Source organism: Phocoena sinus, chromosome 4 (assembly GCF_008692025.1).
Source record: "Phocoena sinus isolate mPhoSin1 chromosome 4, mPhoSin1.pri, whole genome shotgun sequence".
NCBI classification, from domain to species: Eukaryota; Metazoa; Chordata; class Mammalia; order Artiodactyla; family Phocoenidae; genus Phocoena; species Phocoena sinus.
The window spans coordinates 116,319,585-116,338,816 of record NC_045766.1 but is presented as its reverse complement, the minus strand read 5'-3'; the positions used below and the strand labels follow the sequence as shown (position 1 = coordinate 116,338,816).

Here is a 19,232-nt window from a genome sequence, read left to right as displayed (position 1 = left end):
ATTTTTTAAAGTTTTGCATTTCCTTTTTATTCTATAGGATTTTGTAAGAGTTGATACCTAGTAATATCAAGTGACTGAACTTTGGTTGCAATATGCTTTTTACCTGAAAAAAAGATATTTAAGACATATCAGTATTATTTAATTTAAAAATTCTTTTCAGCTAAAATAGAATATCTTAACTTTTATTCAATTCCTAAAAGTGCAGCATACTTATAGTCAGTGAATGCAATGTAAATCATGAGATATGGTAATAAGTAAGTAATGCAGCAGTGCAATTGAGAATTCTCAATGTTTCAATCTTTTTCACTCATAAAACTTATTTTTGTTACATTAAATAGGCTGATACAAATAAACGCTTTTACAGGTATGGCTCATTCTGCATTGATTTTTTTTTAGTTCTAGTTTTCTTTCCTTTAGGTAATTTTCTTTGAGGTAGTTTCAATTTACAGAAAACATCTCTTGGCACATCAACTTCTGAAAGGAAAGCTTTAGCACGGAAATTTTGACACAACTTTTTAAAACACTGTGGTGGAGTCAGAATCTGCACTTCCTTTAGATAGCGTGCAGTTGATAAGAAAGATACTGAACCAGAGAGATCGAGTAGACTAACTTTTGCTCTAAGAGTCCAGATGTACATTAAAAATATTTAGAGCATTGATACATATTTGAGTACCGAGTTGCCTTTACCCAAGGTTGAAATGTTAGTGTTGAAGGCCTTGTTTCACACGCTGCTTGTCTTTCAGCCTTCAGCTCCCTGACGCCCAAACAACTGTCTTCCATCAGCGCCACACGATAGTGTAATTATTTAACACTGAGGCAATCCTCACAGATTATTTTAAGTGAGTTAAATTTGTTTCACACTCGTCAAAAGATCTCAGCACCTGAGTGAGTTAGAACAATTAAATCCTCAACTGCTTTTGGATAAAGGCTGACAAGCTTATTGAGATTTAGTATACCATTATTACAGAATATTCATACAAGCACGTGCTGAAACAGAATTCTGAACTTTAAGAGCATATTACCAATGAAGGCTCTATGTGCAATATTTAGATGATGTGAGAACTCATTGGCAGAGTGTGTGTGATTTTTAATTTGCCAGTATATTTCAAAATACTGCAGATGTCTGACTCATATATGCAAATTTTTCTTTGAAATAGACTGTGAAATTTTCCACCGATGCCTTAACCAAATATTGTCATGCTGGAGATAAGATTTTACTTGAAGATCCCAGAAGCCGGAGAGTGGTTAAAAAATGAAAATAAGGGTTCAATTCTTTTGGTTTTAGTCAAAAGGTTGATTTACATTCCAAAAAAAAAAAAAAGAGACTCCCTAATTCTCCTTCATGTTGATAAATTTAGGATGGTCATTGTTTTAAGAAACCTACTCAGTTCTATTCTATATATCATGCTAACTTTACATATTTTTCATCTCGCTTAAATAGCAAGTTTCTTTGAAAATGGAAAGCAGGATCAAAACTTTGTAATGCAATGGCATAGTGGAGAGTACAGCAGGGTGGAGAATTGAAAAAAAAAAGGGGGGGGGATTTTTTTGCAAGTTTTTGTTCCTATAACAGTTTCCTCATTGAGAGGGACTATATGATTTCCAAGAATCCTGCTAGCTTTATATAATGAATAGACATTCTGTAATAATTAGAATTATACAAAACTAGAGAAGAAATGTGACGAACAAAAAAGAATCCTTTCTTAAGTTCTTTGCATTGCGTAGGGACACACACACACAAATGAGTTCAAACAACCCAAATGCCACTTATTCAGCCCTATTTTTGTGGAAGCCAAGTAGGCTATGTGGAAGAGGGTAACTGTACCACATAATCAGATAGTCTTCAAAAGGTAGTCTAGTAAAATACATTTATATCGGAAAGTTAGTTGTACTAAAATAAATTTAGAAAGCAAAACTTTATTTTCTCCTTAAATACATCCATACCTCTAAACAACCATGACCTAAGTAATGTTAATGATATCCTTAAAAATTAGTTCCTTAGAAAGTTGTGCAACCATTTACCCTTTTTTTTTTAAGACTATTTTTTTAAGAACAGCTTCAGGATCACAGCAAGATTGAGGAAGGTACAATTTTCCCATATGCATCCCCCTGCCCTACACCTTATTAACTCTTTGTAAATTATTTTTAACTTTTATATAGGTACATTTGGTTCTTTTTTTAACCCAACATTTTATTATGGAAAATTTCAAGCATATGTAAACTCAGAGTGTAGTACAATCTACCCCATATATCCATCACCCAGTTAATCATTAAATAACGTCCAGTCATGTCTCCTTTATGCCCACATACTTCCTGCCCTCACTAGATTATTTTGAATTACAAATGAAAAATAACAATACTTCCTCAATATTATCATTTAGCTACTTATTTAAAAATTTCCTCAGTTGTCTCCTGGATGTGTTTTGCTGCAGTTTGATCTATATCTAAATAAGATCTATATCTAAATAAGATATCTAAATAAGATCTATATCTAAATAGATAAATAATATCTATATCTAAATAAGATCTATGGATTTTACAGTATTTATTTAGTTGATACAACTCTTAAAGATTCTCAATTTATACTTTCCCTCTCTTATTTCTTTCTGTTGATTAGTGGAAGAAACCAGGTTATTTGTCCTGTAAATGTTCTCATTGTCTAAAATTTTCTGGTTGACTTCATCTTTTTGATGTCATATAACATGCTCCTCTGTCTCTGTATTTTTTGTAATCTGGTAGTTAGATACAGAAGCTTGGTGTGATTGCGGGTTTCTTTTTAAAAGAATATTTCATTGGTGATATTAGGTGCTTCCGTTATGAAGCCCATATTCTGGTTCATTCTTTTTTGTGATTTGAGTAGCCATTGATGATTGTTGCCTAGATCCATTATTGCATTAGGGACTTACAAAATGGTACTTTTGTAATTTCATCACTTAATTGATTAGCTAGAATATATACACACATATACATGGAAAGAAAAATTTTCCTTTATTAAATATTTAGTTACTCTAAAATATGTTTTATACAAGAAGAACAGATTAAATGTTTGTTTTTCCCTTTATTTGCCAGTTTTCATAATATGGCTGTAACATTTCCAAAGGTGACGACTGATATTTTTCTTCTTAGTGTCATTATGAACTCATGAATTTTGATATATTAGTTGTATTTCAATGTAGCTCAGTTATTATTCTTCCTTTTACTAAAATTGTCCCATACTTGGATACAATTTACCCTAGTGACAATCTTTTAATATGGCCCTTGTGTTGTTTTAGCATGGCCCTAGTAGTCTTTGAAAGCTTACCTACTTTATGGTATGAAAAAATGAAAAATTTGAGAATATAGACTGAGAATTTTGACTTCAAATGTCATTAACATCATTACTTATATTCATTGTCTCAACATTCGCATTTATATATATCGATATCATTAACAATGGTGTGAATACTGAAAACAGGTTAAAATTTAAATTTTTTTCCTTCCAGTTTTATTGATATATAATTGGCATACGGTACTATATAAGTTTAACATGCACCGCGTAATGATCTGACTTACATCCATCACGAAATTATTATCACACTAAGTTTAGTGAACATTCATCATCTCATATAGATATAAGATAAAATAAAGATTAAAAAAATCTTTTCCTTGTGATGGGAACTCTTAGGATTTACTCTTTTAACAATCATATATAACATACAGCAGTATTAATTATATTTATCATGCTGTACATTACATCCCTAGTACTTACTTATCTTACAACTGGAAGTTTGTACCTTTTGACTACCTTCATCCAATCCCCCTCTCTCTACCCCCTGAATCTAGTAACCACCATCTGATCTCTTTTTCTGAGTTTGTTTTTGAAGTATAATTGACCTACAACACTACATTAATTCCTGGGGCACAACATAATGATTTGATCTTTCTACATATTTCAAAATGACCAAAATGCTGTCTAGTTACCATTTGTCACCATACAATGATATTATATTATTATTCCTATATTCCCCAATTTCATACCTGTGACTCATTTATTTTTCAGTTGGAAGTCTGTATCTCTTAATCTTCCTCACTTATTTCTCTCATCCCCCGACCCCTCCCCTCTGGCAATCACCTGTTTGTTCTCTGTATGTATGACTGTTTCTGTTTTATTACGTTTGTTCATTTGTTTGCCCTTTTCAGATTCCACATACAAGTGAAATCATACAGTATTTGTCTTTCTCTGTTTGACTTATTTCAGTTAACAAAATACTGTCTAGGTCCATTCACGTTGTTGCAAATGGCAAGATTTTGTTCCTTTTTGTTCATTGTGTGTGGGGCGTGTGTGTGTGTGTGTGTGTGTGTGTGTGTGTGTGTGTATTTGTATACAACAACTTTTTATCCATTCATTTATTGATGTGCACTTAGGTTGCTTCCATAGCTTGGTTATCGTAAATAATGCTGCAATGAACAAAGGGGGGGCAAGTATCTTTTTGAATTAGTGTGCTTTTTTTTTTCTTTGCATTAATACCCAAGAGTGAAATTGCTGGATTGTATGGTAGTTTTATTTTTTAATTTTTTGAGGAACCTCCATTCTGTTCTCCATTGTGGCTACACCAGTTTACATTCCCACCAAGAGTGTACAAAAGTTCCCTTTTCTCCCCATCCTTGCCAACACTTGTTATTTGCTGTCTTTTGATAATAGTCATTTGACAGGTGTGAGGTGATATTGTGGTTTAGATTTGCATTTCCCTGATGATTAGTGAGGCTGAGCATCTTTTCATGTTCCTGTTGGCCACCTGTATGTTTTCTTTGGAAAAATGTCTACTCAAGGCCTCTGCCCATTTTTTGATTGGGTTGTTTGTTTTTTTTTTTTCTTTTTTTGATGCTGAGTTGTATGAGTTTTTTATATTTTTTGTATATTTCTGATATTAATCCCTATTTGGATATATCATTTGCAAATACCTCCTCCTATTCAGTAGGCAGCCTTTTTGTTTTGTTGATAATTCCCTTTGCTGTGCAAAAGCTTTTTAGTTTGATGTAGTCCCATTTATTTATTTTTGCTTTTGTTTCCCTTGCAGGAGGAGACATATCCAAAAAATATATTGCTAAGATCAATGTCAAAGAACCTACTGCTTATGACTTTGTCTAGGAGTTTTATGGTTTCAGGATTAAATTTAAGTCTTTAATCCATTTTGACTCTATTTTCTTATGTGGTGTGAGAAAGTAATCCACTCTGATTCTTTTGTTTGTAGCTTTCCAGTTTTCCAACACCATTTGTTGAAGAAGCTGTCTTTTCTCTATTGTGTATTCTTGTCTCCTTTGCTATAGATTGACTATATAAGTGTGGTATATTTCTGGGCTCTCTATTCTGTTCCATTAAACTACGTGTCTGTTCTTGTGTCAGTACCGTACTGTTTTGATTATTGTAGCTGTGTAGTATAGTTTCAAATCAGGGAATGTGGTAACTACAGCTTTGTTCTTCTTTCTCAAGATTGCTTTGGCTATTCAAGGTCTTTTGTGTTTCTATACAAATTTTAGAGTTATTTGTGAATTCATACAATTCTGTGAAAAATGCCTTTTGTATTTTGATAGGGATTGCGCTGAATCCATAGATTGCTTTGGCTAATGTGGTCATTTTTACAATATTAACTCTTCCAATCCATGAGCATGGTATATGTTTCTATTTGTTAGTGTCATCTTCAATTTCTTTCATGAGTGACATAGTTTTCTGAGTACATGTCTTTTACCTCCTCCTTAGTTAGATTTATTCCTAGGTAATTTTTTTGGATGCAATTGTAAATGGGATTGGAAAACAGGTTAAAATTTGTCTTTTTTTTTTTTTTGGTCCTTCAAACTATCAAATTACTGTCTTTTTTTTTAATTGTTTAAAATAATTCCTCTCTCTAAGCCACCAATTCAATATGAAATTAGACTCATTATTTTTATTTGGAATTGTTAAGGATTGCTTTTATTTAATTTTGTTTATAAATATTTTTTTAAGTTACATGGTTTTAAAGTCAAATTTATAAAACAAGGCATATTCAGAGACGTGTGTTTTCTGTCCCTTTTACTTTGCTTCTTTTACCCCATTTCTCCAAGAAGGAAAATATATTTTTGCCTGTATTGAGACACATACATGTATTTCCACCCTTAGACAAAAGGCAGTCTATTATGTACACAATTATCTACTTGTCTTTTTTCACGTACACTGTCCTGGAGATAATTCCATAGCAGATAGTTATATTTCAGTGTTTTTGCAGATGCACACATTTCTATTGTTTGAATTTACCATAAATTATTCAATCAGTCTTCTCTTGATGAACATTGGGATTTATAGCTTTACAATATTATAAAAGATTTACATTGAATGTGGATGAGTAAATCAATTTATATTCAAGTGTATCTCTGACATAGACGTCTAGAAATGAAATTTCTGGGTCAAAGGGCATATACATGTAATTTTGCTAGTTTTTCCAAATTACCTTCCACAGGTGTGCCATTTTACAAACACATATCTAATTGCATAAGGAAAGACTGTATAGATTTATAGTTAAAGACTAAATATAATCTAATGTCAACAAAAACAAAGAATTATCTAAAATATAAATTGCATTTTTATTTAAGTTACTCTTTTGTCGATAGCTATTTGTTTAGATAATAGCTCTGTCTTGATGGGAGTTCTGTCACAAAATAGTATTTGCTAAACCTAATCCATTACAATTATACAGTGCAAAATTATCAATATTGAAATACAGTCTTATTTATAAAGGACTATCATCTATGAAACCAGCTTACCTCCACGTGATTCACCTTTTCACTGGAAACTTAACAGCAGTAGAAATTACACATTTGTTCACTGTCCATATCTCATAGTAGACATTAGCCCTTTTTCATTAAGCCATAACCTATACATTATGAAACCATCTCAGAAAGTCACTAACTTTTTGACTAGAGAATACTGAAATTTTAAAAACGTTATTTTAAATACTTAGATTTGCTTCTAAAGGGTGTCTTAGGACAGATTGGTATTTTACTCCTCTGGCTTAAAACTGTTGAGTGATTCATAATGAGATGACTGACAAAACCCAAAGTAATAGTCCTGAAAACCACTACTCCATTATCTGCTTCTCTTTATTGACATAGTGAGGGGAGAATTAATTTTAAAAGGTGGTGACTATTGATTAGTTAATGGCAGAAGATACTGTAGAGAAACGCTGAAGTGAGCCTATTCATGCCGGGCAACACGACCGATTATCCAGTGGTGGATATCATGCTGTAACCCTCATTAATATTTAGTAGGCAGGACATAGGCTGGTTGTAGACTACAAAATAGCCCTAAGCATAGGCTCCAATAGGCCATAAGAATGTTTCAAGTAGATAAAAGAGTAACAGATTTCCCTGTGTTCAGATAGTTTATAAGCAACACAAGAATACACTCAATTCCCTTTTGTGATTTCTGGGCAATGATGGCCTGGCAGAAATGCCTACTAGGCAAGTAGAAATGATTACTGCTCTGGGAAATCACTCTAAGTTAGTAAGCCCTGCGTGAGAACCAGAGTGGTTCTCAGTTTCAGTCCTTCTTTTTCTCTCCCCTCGCCACAAGCTGAAGGGCTTCTTCATCAGGGGTAGCAAGTCAGTGAAAGGCATTATTTGTGTTTAACACAGCCATTATCCTTGGGGTGATGTTCTGTATCACACTGTCTATCAAGCTAACCCCTTGTCACGTGTCAGGATCTTTTTATTTCAACTGATTTAAAAGTGAAACAAGGAGTTTTAAAGATCAGTAGTAGGGAGATATGAGAATAAAAATGCTTGTAAAGACTAAGAGCATTTGAAGCCGACTTGAACTAAAATGGTCTGTGACTTTTAAAGGACAATACAAAGTTTTATAGATTACTGACTCCCATTTTTAACTTTTCAAATTACCAGGTTATTTTTCAGTACCACCAGCTTATTTTGAAAATATTATAAGCTTGAAATGAGATAAAGTTCTTAAGATAACATATTCTTGGGATATGTGGGTATATAAAGTCTGTAACATCCGATATCCACCATCCCAAACAATGTATAAAATTAAATAGTGAGAAAATATCAATTTTGTGACTCAAAGACTCTAAAAATTTTTGAAAGTGTGTTTAGGAGAATCATTTACTTTGCAGTATATCAGGAATTGCTTGTAATTACCTGCCTAGAATGAGTTACATAGGAATAAAAATTTAGCCTTGTAGGCAAGAAGTATCCAAGAGAATAAGTCTTCTATTAACATACTGAGCTTTTTCTTAAAACGAGTGAATGAAATTGACCCAGGGGTTTCACTGTAATTCCATGTTAAATGTGGAAAAATTCATTTTCCTCCCAACCTGTGTACACCTAAATGTGCTTTTCAATTTATTAATAGGCCTGTGTATGTGCCTTCTCATTCTGACTTCTAGTAGAGAGTTTCAAATTATCAGGAGTTAGCAACAGGAAATGCATTTGTGTTCATTTTTATTTTTTGATAAATATGATCTTTATGAGGCACAATTGTGGATCTACTCAAATGCTTGTTTTTGTCTGTTTTGTTGTTTTTTTATTAGTTGGTTGGTTGTTTAGTAATACATGCCATTCTCAAGAGCAAAAGTAACACTATAAATTAAAAATAATTTAATAGATTTTTCTCCAAGGTGCTTAACACTGTAACATAAACATATGAAGACATTTTATGAACTGTAAATATTACAGTGTTAATAATAGTTACACCTTCAGCGCCTTTAGATAGTCCAGAGAGATTTTTTAATCCTGTATTTGCAAGAGACTGATGCTTACTGAACCATAATCTAATCTATTTAGCAGTTTTATCAGTGAAAGTCACAAATCCTAAATTTCCTTTCCTTTTTCTTTCCTATTTTATAGCGCAGCAGCAGTTTGGGGAATTTTGACCGTTTTCGGAATAATTCCGTATCAAAACCAGATGATTCAACTGGGGTTAGTATTCTATTCCATTTTAATGAGTGTTATACAAACACATTATGAAAAATTATGAAGCCAATGTAGTTTTTACAAATTACAGTAAGAAAAAGAAATACATTTAAAAATCATAACATTGCATACATTTTTGTGATAAATGAACAATTATTTAGTATCTAGTACCATGCTGGATATTAAGAGTAAAAAGCTATCTAAGAAAACTAACAGATGTTTGGGAAGGCAGAACATCAACTTACAAAGAGATTTACAATTTAAAGTAACACAGACGATCCCAAATTTTCTGAGCATTTCCACTATAAAACAACATATATGTTAAATTTCATGTAAGTTGTAATTGCTTTAATTTAGGAAATGATTAAATGGCTTAATTGGAAATTAGTTAAGGAGAGCATAGGCTGCTCATTTGCATTCTCATACTTCTGTACACTTTGAAATGTCTCAGTGGTGACCACTCCATACACATTTGCAAACCATGAACACTTTGAATGTAGCTTAAGAAAAGCTTCCCCTAAAATTATTTACATCATCATCATCATCATCATCATCACTACATTTAATTGAGCACTTACCAGGAAGTAAGCACAGCACTAAACACTTTACCTACCTGTAAGTAGGAACTATTATTATTTTTATTTTATCACTGAAGAAATATGTTTGAATAAAATTACTTCTAAATTATACAGGTCATAAATGACAAAGGCAGGATGCAACATCGTGTCCAAAGTTTGCTATTTGTTATACTATCTCATAAACCACGGACCAACTGTGATAAGTGATTCATGAAATGTAAAACAACTAATAAAATAGAGAGGAGGGATGTACATTGAGAAAAGCAAAAATATATGCTTATCATTGAACCTGAGTTATCTATTCATGTGATAGATTTGTTTTAGATCAATAGGCTTTAGATCTTATGCACTTCTTAATTATTCATTCTATATATTGCATCTTTATTTTTTGTTTTTTTTATAAAGAATTCTTTTTATCATATCTGACTCTCAGAATACCTTTCAGATTCCTATAACCATCTACCTATAATAACTTTAAATATGTTGATTTCAGCAATGGATATTCTAGACAAAAAAAAGTAGAAAGAAAATGACATCTATTATTACTTTATAAATACCTCCATTAGTGCATACATATGCATGTGTATATATAATATATCCCCTTTTATACATATATTACATATATCCCTTTTTATTCACCTATATATTTATGTATATATAAACTTATGGATAAACTTGTATACATGCATGAATATACATTGATAAACTTGTATATAGCTATATGGTCTATCAACATTTACACAGTTGTAAATAATACAATGCAGTATGTGTATACAAATAGTGAGAAGCCCTATATAATTTTTTTATCATGAGTGATTTCTTGTTGATCTTTTTTTAAAATTTTTATTTTATATTGGAGTATAGTTGATTAAGAATATTGTGTTAGTTTCAGGTGTACAGCAAAATGATTCAGTTATACATATACAGGTATCTATTATTTTTCAAATTCTTTTCCCATTTAGGTTATTACAGAGTATTGAGTAGAGTTCCCTGTGCTATACAGTAGGTCCCTGTTGGTTATCTATTTTAAATATAGCTGTGTGTATATGTCAATCTCAAACTCCCATACTGTATAAACCTTCAGCTTTCCATAATCATACATAGATATATTTACTGATATCAAGTTTATAATTCTAGAGTTAACCTATAAAAGTTGCTCAGGTTCATTCAAATTCATTGATTAGCAATGGTGGCCTAGCAATTTGTGAAAGAACTTAGTGAACCTGATAAAGTAGTTTGCACATTTTTTAGCAAACCATCATTCATTCATTCAGTAAATGTGTATTGAGCACCTACTCTATGACAGGATCTCCCTTAGGCACTCAGAAAGTACTGTTACAATACAGGTGAAAATCCTTACTTCATGAAGCCTAGAGTCTAGGAGGAGACAGACTAAAAAAACAACAAAACCCATAAATAAATATCTAAATAAAATTGTGATTCAGGCTATGAAAGAGAACAGCACAGAAAAGTGTTGAAGTTAAAAATATGCTTAGATAGCTTCTTCAAAGCTTTTGTAAAGGAAGATAGAAAAACCTGAAATTAAAAATATTTATAGTACTCTTTTCTGAAATTTGGGTAATGGTAAGTTAACACAGATAGTAATAAACTAATATACTTTCTTATTTATTTTAGTTTGTAATTTTACAGTGAAGATAAAGAACATTGAAGTAGAGAAAAGAGAGAAGAAGAGGGAGTGTGGACAAATGGCAATGTTTTTCATTGCTTTATTGTTTTGTTTTTTGTAAATAATTCTAACTAGGTACATGAAGGGGAATGCATAAATGAAAGTGGAGAACAAAACAAAACTTCAAATAATGGAAGAAGTTTAGGTAAAAAAATGAGAGCTATTTCCTGGACAATGAAGAAAAAAGTGGGTAAAAAGTATATCAAAGCTCTTTCTGAAGAAAAGGTAAGTGTCCTCTGTTAATCACTTGTGTTTTTCTGTTAATATTTTTCTAGGTAGTTTAGAAATATTTGGCAGTTTATGAAGGCCTTCAATGTATTTTCTCCCTCACTAATTGTGCCCAGAAGTTGGGCGGAAGAAAGCATTATCACATTCTCATAGAGGAAATTGAGGCTTAGAAAGATCACACATGTAGTATGTGAAGAACATATGTCATTTATGTTGTAACAAACAGTAGTACATCACTTCTTTTCATTACCAAATGATATTCCATTTTATAGATAAGCCTCATTTTATTCATCCTTTCATCAATTGATGAATATTTGGTTGTTTCCACTTTGGGATTATTTTAAATCATGCTGAATGAATGATTCAGCATGATTTAAAATATGGATATGAATATCTGTGTTCAAATTTTTATGTGGAAGTATTCTTTCGTTTCTCTTGGTTATCTGGTAACTCTGTCTGATACTTTGAGAAACTGGCAAACTATTTCCCAAAGAAGTTGCATCATTTTACATTCCCACTAGCAATGTGTGAGAGTTCCAGTTTCTCCACATGCTTGCTAACACTTGTTATTGTATGATTTTTGATGCTACCCATCAAAATGGGTGTGAAATATATTCTCATTATAGTTTTGATTTCCACTTCCCTGATGACTAATGATGTTGAGAATATTTTCATGTGGCCATTTGCATATCTTTTTTCAAAAAGTGTTTATACAAATCTTTTACCTGCTTTTTAATTGGGTTGTATTTTTATTGTTGCTTTTAAGCTTTTTTAAAAAATATCTTATGGATACAGATCCTTTATGAGATATACGATTTGCGACATGATATATTTTCTCCCGTTTATGGATAGTATTTTCATTTTCTTGATGTTGTCATTTACAGAACAAATGGTTATAATTTTGATGTAGTCCAATTTATTTTTTCTTTCATCATTTGTGCTTTTAGTATTGTATTTAAGAAACCATTGCTTAATCTAGGGTTACAAAGATTTACTCCAATGTTTTCTTCTAAGAGTTTTATAGTTGTAGCTCTTAAATTTTGGTGTATGATCCATTAATTTTTCTACATGGTGTGTGCTAGGAGTCCAACTTCATTCATTTGAATGTGGATTTCAATTGTCCCAGCACTACTTGTTGAAAAGACAATTATTTCTCCATTGCATTGTCTTGGCATCCTTGCTGAAAAATCAATTGATCATAAATATATGGTCAGAAATATATGGATCATAAATATATGGATTTAGTTACGGACTCTCAATTCTATTCCATTGATCTATATGTCTTACAGCTATTTTCTTATTAATGCATTTCAATAGTATCTGTCCCCAGTACTCCATTAAAACAGTTGTCACAGTCAGTATTAACCTCTATGTTGCCAAATCGAATGGTCACTTTTCTTTCTTCTTACATGACTTTTCAGCTGTACCTGATGCAAGTGATGATTTCATTACATATGAAACATTCTTTTTTCTTGGTTTCTTTGGGCATTCTTCTGGCTTTCCTTCTTTCTCAAAGTTTCCTTTCTTAGCTCTGCTTTCTTTCCTGTCCTTCTACATATTGAGTCTTCCTGAGGCTTGTTTCTAGATGTTCTACTAGTTTAGTCTCTCTTCCTAAGTGATCTCATCTTGTCTCATGACTTTTTCACAATTATATCTCTAGCTATGATCTCTCTCTTTTTAAAAAAAAGTTATTTATTTTATTTATTTATCTTTGGCTGTGTTGGGTCTTCGTTGCTGTGCGTGGGCTTTCTCTAGTTACATTGAGCAGGGGCTACTCTTCATTGTGGTGTGCAGGCTTCTCATTGTGGTGGCTTCTCTTGTTGTGGAGCATAGGCTCTAGGCCCGTGGGCTTCAGTAGTTGTGGAGCATAGGCTTAGTTGCTCCGCGGCATGTGGGATCTTCCCGGACCAGGGCTCGAACCTGTGCCCCCTGCACTGCCAGGCAGATTCCTAACCACTGCACCACCAGGGAAGTCCCATATGATCTCTTTACTTATCTGTTATACTTATACAACCAACTACTTATTTGATATTATCACTTAGATGCATAATAGATAACTGGAACCTAATATATCTAAAATGGAATTATTGATTCTCTAAGCTCTACAGAAAGTTTGTTTCTTGTTCAGTCTTCCAAGTAGAAATAGACAACACTGTCATAACTGTAGATGCTGGAAAGAAAGGAGAGGGGGGAGAGAGAGACAGAGACAGAGAGAGAAGAAAGCCTACAAGTCACTCAAAATTCCTTCTTTTTCTCACTTTTCACACCAATTCATCAGCATATCCTCTTGGTACTAACTCCAAAGTATACCTAAAACCCTTAACTTCTCCATGTAAATTATTCCTGCTTTAGACTAAATAAACAAACTCTCTTGCCTAGATTACTTAATTGGTTTCCTTTCTTCCACTCCTTCCTCCATAAAACCGATTCTCCACATGAAAGCCAGAAAGATTTTTGAAAAGTCAGATTCAGAACACATCACTCCCTTGGTTAAAGTGTTACAGTACCAAAATGCATTCCCTTACTATGATGTGTTCATTCCAGTCCTCTGAGAAGTAGACCCCCAAGAAGGGAATAGACACACCAAAGACTTACTGGAGAAAATGCCTGTGAAGGATAAAAAAGAGAAAGAAAAAATGAGCAAGGAAATCCTTCAGACTACAGTGCAAGTCTGACACCTGTAAAAGGAGAGGAAGAAAGAAGGAGGATCATTCAAGTCTCAGGCTTCAACACTGTTCTAAGAAAACTTTGGCCAGATTGATGAGAAGTCCTTGAACCAAAAGTTTCCATTAGAGAAGCCCCACATCCCACCAGAATGGACTCAAATGGTAGCCCCACTGCTTAAGTCATTGGAACATGGCTTCCTTGCAAACACAGTGATCGATACAGAAGGCTAGTAGTTGGGGCTGTCAGTAAAGAAGGGTCCCGCAGCAAGAGATCTGAGTGCACATTTCCATGGTTACTGAAAGTGCTCTATAAAGCCCTTCCTGAGCTGACTCCAGTCTTCTTCTCTGAGCTCACATCCTAATGCTCTCCTTGCTCTCACTCAGCTCCAGCTACCCTGGCCTTGTTGTTTTCCTCTGCATAACCCAAGCTAATTCTGAGTTTAGTTATTTTGTTCTTGCTATTTCTTTTGCTTGGAAAACTGTCTCCAAATCTTCATATAAGTCACATCTTCTTATCATTCAGGTCAAGAATTCAAAGACTCTATTACCTTATGGAGGAGGTCTTTGGAGGCTATTCCCTCTAAATCAGTCAACCTTCCTTCAACCCTAACCCGAGTAACTAATCCTCTCACATCACCCAGTTTTATTTCCTTCATAGCACTTATTATTCTCTGAAATTGTCTTGCTCACTTTGTTTACACAAACCTCCCCAAACACTACAAACACACACACACACACACACACACACACGTGCACACACACCCTGACAAACTAAAATGTACCTCATTTAAGATAGGACCCTGTATATTGTTTCCCATGATATCTCCAGTTCCCCAAACAATGCCAGGTACTTAGAAGGTGTTCTACAAACTTGTGTTGAATAACTGAACAAATGAATAAAAGAATGGATAAAAGCAGAGAATCAAACTGAGCATATATCGTATGTATAGTCTGAATTTTTATCAATGTTTAGAAATGCTCAAAAATGAGGAATATTGAATTATATTTTGATGAATATTAAGAAATTCATAGGCTTTGTTGAAACTATATAAACATGGAAAACATTTGAGATGTTTTCAAGCAGATGTAATTTTTTTTGAAATTGTCTGTCTTTCCTAATTTTATGCAAGATGTGCTTTTCACTTGACTAGGTGGCAAGCACCATATGAGATTTGTAAAGCTTCTTAGATAAGCTTTGCTTTAGAATTGCAAAGTGTGTATGTTTTATTCATATCTAGTGGTCTGGTAGGGTGCAAATAACTGACACGAAGCGACTATGCAGAGTTTAAACTTGTAATATCAGATCTCAAAGGATTAGTAATGGTGGTAAATAGATGATAAGGAGAACATGAAGAAATAAAAGTGCTTTAACAGATAAAGCACAGATGTTAATAAATCTAGCATTTCTGATTAAATAGTCTTGATACGATATTCATCCTAACTACAAAAATAAACTTTATAATTTCAGTTAAATTCCAAAATGTGGGCTGTTTCATCTAAAGGATTTTTCCCACTATACCATAAAATGTTATGCTTGAAATTGAGCTAAAGATTCATGACACTCATATTTTATGCTGATGTATTCCTAAGTATTTTATTGCTAAAATATGTCTTCTTTGTTAAATCAATGCACACAGTGAAAGTCTCCAAGGAAATCAGTTCTTTGCATTTAACCTCTGATATGATTTTCTGAAGGATGGGGAAGATGGAGAGGATGCCTTACCTTATCGGAACAGTGATCCCACGATTGGAACCCATACAGAGAAGAGCTCCCTCAAAGTCAGTGACTCCATGGACAGTCTCTACAGTGGGCAGAGCTCATCAAGTAAGGCTATAAAATAAGTGACAAGAGTCTAGATGGGAGATCTGGGTTAAGTTAATTAAAAACAACAGATTTATTTCTCTTTGGCTTGTTTGTCAAAATTTCACCAATGTTCCAACTACTTGATAAGAGAAATAGTGAAAATGTAGGATGTGTTGAATCTATAGCAATGCTATTGTCTAAAATAATACATAATATATTAGAATTATGGATTATTTTGAAACTTTTAGCACTGTGGTCAGCAAGGCTCTTGGGGATATGCCTCCAAAAGATTATATTGCACGATTAAATCAGAATCCCTACAATAAAGTGTGCTGGGGAGAACTAGCATTATTTTGAGTCCAAATTTTTTAAATGACTTGAAGTATTCAGGAAACTAAAATCCTGTTTTCTCTTTTTCCTTCCTTTTCTCTCCCCCTCTATGTACTTCTTCCTTTCCTTTTCTCTTCCTTTCTTTCTTCCTTCCCTCTCTCCCTACCTCCTACCTCATTCCCCTCCTTCCTTTCTTTCTTCCTTTTTTCTTTCTTTTGTTTTCTTTCATTTTTTCTTTATTCCTTCCCTGTCCTGCCCTCTGTCATGTTTTCCTTCCTTTCCTTTCCTCTTTATCCTGAAGTATTCTGAAAAGAGCAGGACATCTGCATCAGTTCTAACGTTTACTTTTTAGGTTTCCATTCAGCATTAGCCAGTAAAGAGTGAAGTAGTATGTAAATACTAAATAGTAGGAATATCACCAATTAGTGACAAAAAGGAATCAGCATGTGTTCTTAAGAATTTTCTAAAAACATCGTTTCTACCAAAGAAGTCACTCAGGCTTCAGTCACATGTCCTGCTACAATATTTGAATGAAACTACTGATACTACAAGGTGCCTTATAATTTTTTTATATGCACACTGTTACTCATCCCTCTAATCTTTTCAGGGCTTTTAAATGTTTTGCAAAGTTTATTTTCCATTTCATTTAAAATCAACTGCTTCTGTTATCTGAAGATGGATCACAAAGACCAGCTGCTGCAAATATCCTGAATTTTATTCCTACTTTCCTACTGGTTGTAGAACAGTTATTTTGTGAAGAAAAAGCTAATACAGAAGCATTTGAGGGATATATTTTTGCATGTGTGAAATTCAGATTTTATTAGTATTCATTTCTGCTGGAAGTTTTAAAATTCAAAATTGTAATGCCAAATATGGGTAGAATTTTATAACTTGAATATACAATGAAAAGCCAGGGACTGGAGTGGTCATGGAAGGGAGGGTGTGAGGAGATGGGGATCTACTTAGCTGTTATCATAAACAACTTAATTTCTGTGACTAGACGCAACTCATCTTTCTTTTACACCAGTCCATATTTAAAAAAAACAAAAAATGGAGAATTGCTAAGGATCTTTCTCTTATTTCTATACTTATTTGAAAGAATGGCAGAGATACTGGGGCTGTTCCCTCATGAAGCAGAGCACTGAAAGGCCACAGTGAAGGAAAAAAATGAGGTGACAAGTGAGAGCAGTAGGGAGACTCAGAGTTACTTCCACTGAGAGCCATTCTTGCCCCCAGGCAGGCAGGAAAAATGGAATCTCTTTTTTTCCCCCCTTGAGGTTCAAAATCAGAAAGGAAGAGGACCAGAGAGCAAGGATTTGGAGCAGTTTAAAAAGCCCAGTTTAGAACAATTTTGAACAGTTTAGGAGTACAGACATTGGAACACACTTCCTCTTTCCCTGACACTCACACAACAAGCAAAAATGCTACCTTTTATACACAGAGATGTTGCCTCAAAATGGCTTTTGGTACACAGTAGGAAGTCTGAGACACTATTTTTGCTACATTGTGATAAGTTGTAGGGAAGCTTGTGGTCTTATGCTTTGATCATTCCTGATCAATAGCACACAAAGATCAAACTGTCACTATAGGTTTCTGCCTCTGTTTACACGTACAAAATTAATTATCTGGTTTGTACAGGGAATTAAGTCTCTACTGTCTGCCTCTTTAGCAAGTATCCAATGCTCAAAGCACTGTGCTACTGGATCAGACGAAAGAGACTGAAGTTAGAGTGTTTGGTTTGGTGGTAGAGGAAAGAATGATCAGGTTGACTGGAGAAAGATCAGAAATGGCTCAGAGGACAGAAGTCACTGGTGGAAAATGACTGGGAGGCAGAAACAGGGATCGGTCATTTAGGACTGCCTCAGGAGGCTGGCATCCAATGCTTCAGCATTATTCCTGCTTAGTTATGTCCAGGTGATGGTTCAGAATGCTATGAACCTTCAGTGAGAACTGTTAACCTCTGCTTTGCCTATATCAGGTGGAATAACAAGCTGTTCAGACGGTCCAAGTAACCGGGACAGCTTTCGACTCGATGATGACGGCCCCTACTCCGGACCATTCTGTGGCCGTGCCCGCGTACATACCAGTTTCACACCGAGCCCTTATGACACTGACTCCCTCAAAATCAAGGTGTGTGCACATCATATCCGCATTCTGTATGGTTTGTCTAGAGCTGGATGTATGATCTTTTTCAGGAAGTGCAAGTATGGGGAACTAGGGGGTGAGTGCATTCTTCCCAATAGGAGAACTGGGGACTGGTGTACTACGGCAGGAGTTCAAACAAAACATGAGAGGTAGGGTAGGGGGATCAGTGTTTTGAGGCTATTTGCAAAAGTTGCATTATGTAGATAATGTAGAATCAGAGCTTATTCGGGAAGAAGGAATTGTCTACATTTTTCTGAAAATCAAAATCCTCACAAGTTGCTGGAGGTGCCCAGTTCTACCTGAAGCCAAGGAGAGGGAGAGAAAATGGAAATATCAGGCAAGAGCCCAGCAGAGCAAACTCTTTGGGAACCTGACTTGGCCAGGCAACTTCAATACTTGAGTCAATACTTGCAAATGCCATGAGTAACCTGACAACTTTCTCTCTGTGATATTCCCTCCTGAATTCCCTTTTTTTATTCTTATCCTCTTCGTTCATTTTCTTTTGCTGTGAGGGCTTCACAACACAAAGGTTGCACCACCATTTGTGCTGCCTAAGGGGACATTTGTGGAGCTCGAGTAGGACAAAATAAGGAATCCCACAGACACACTGGGTGTTGAATACTGTTGCTGACCATCCTGGGTCTTATCCGAAATGAAATTGGATTTTTGCTTGTGATCTGTGAGCTTCCCTCTAATGTATATTTTTTTTACAAGTTTAAAGGATAATAAGAAGGATGTAGCATAGGACTGCCATACTTTGAAACTTCCCCTAGAGTTTCTGGGGATTTTCTAGGTCTGCTTAGCTGATCCCATCTAGCCTAGGATTTGATTCCCTATAGTTAAAGACAGGAAAAACT

At 34.2% G+C, this 19,232-nt stretch overlaps 1 protein-coding gene across 1 annotated transcript in view; it reads left to right on the top strand.

The window, feature by feature from the left end:
* The window catches only part of SAMSN1 (SAM domain, SH3 domain and nuclear localization signals 1), a 48,629-nt gene that overhangs the window by 14,227 nt on the left and 15,170 nt on the right, over nt 1-19,232 (top strand). Inside the window, exons 2-5 of the mRNA XM_032630444.1 lie at nt 8,872-8,943; nt 11,278-11,427; nt 15,792-15,921; nt 18,209-18,360. Coding sequence (XP_032486335.1) covers nt 8,872-8,943; nt 11,278-11,427; nt 15,792-15,921; nt 18,209-18,360 — 504 coding nt within the window. The remainder of the gene's footprint in view (nt 1-8,871; nt 8,944-11,277; nt 11,428-15,791; nt 15,922-18,208; nt 18,361-19,232) is intronic.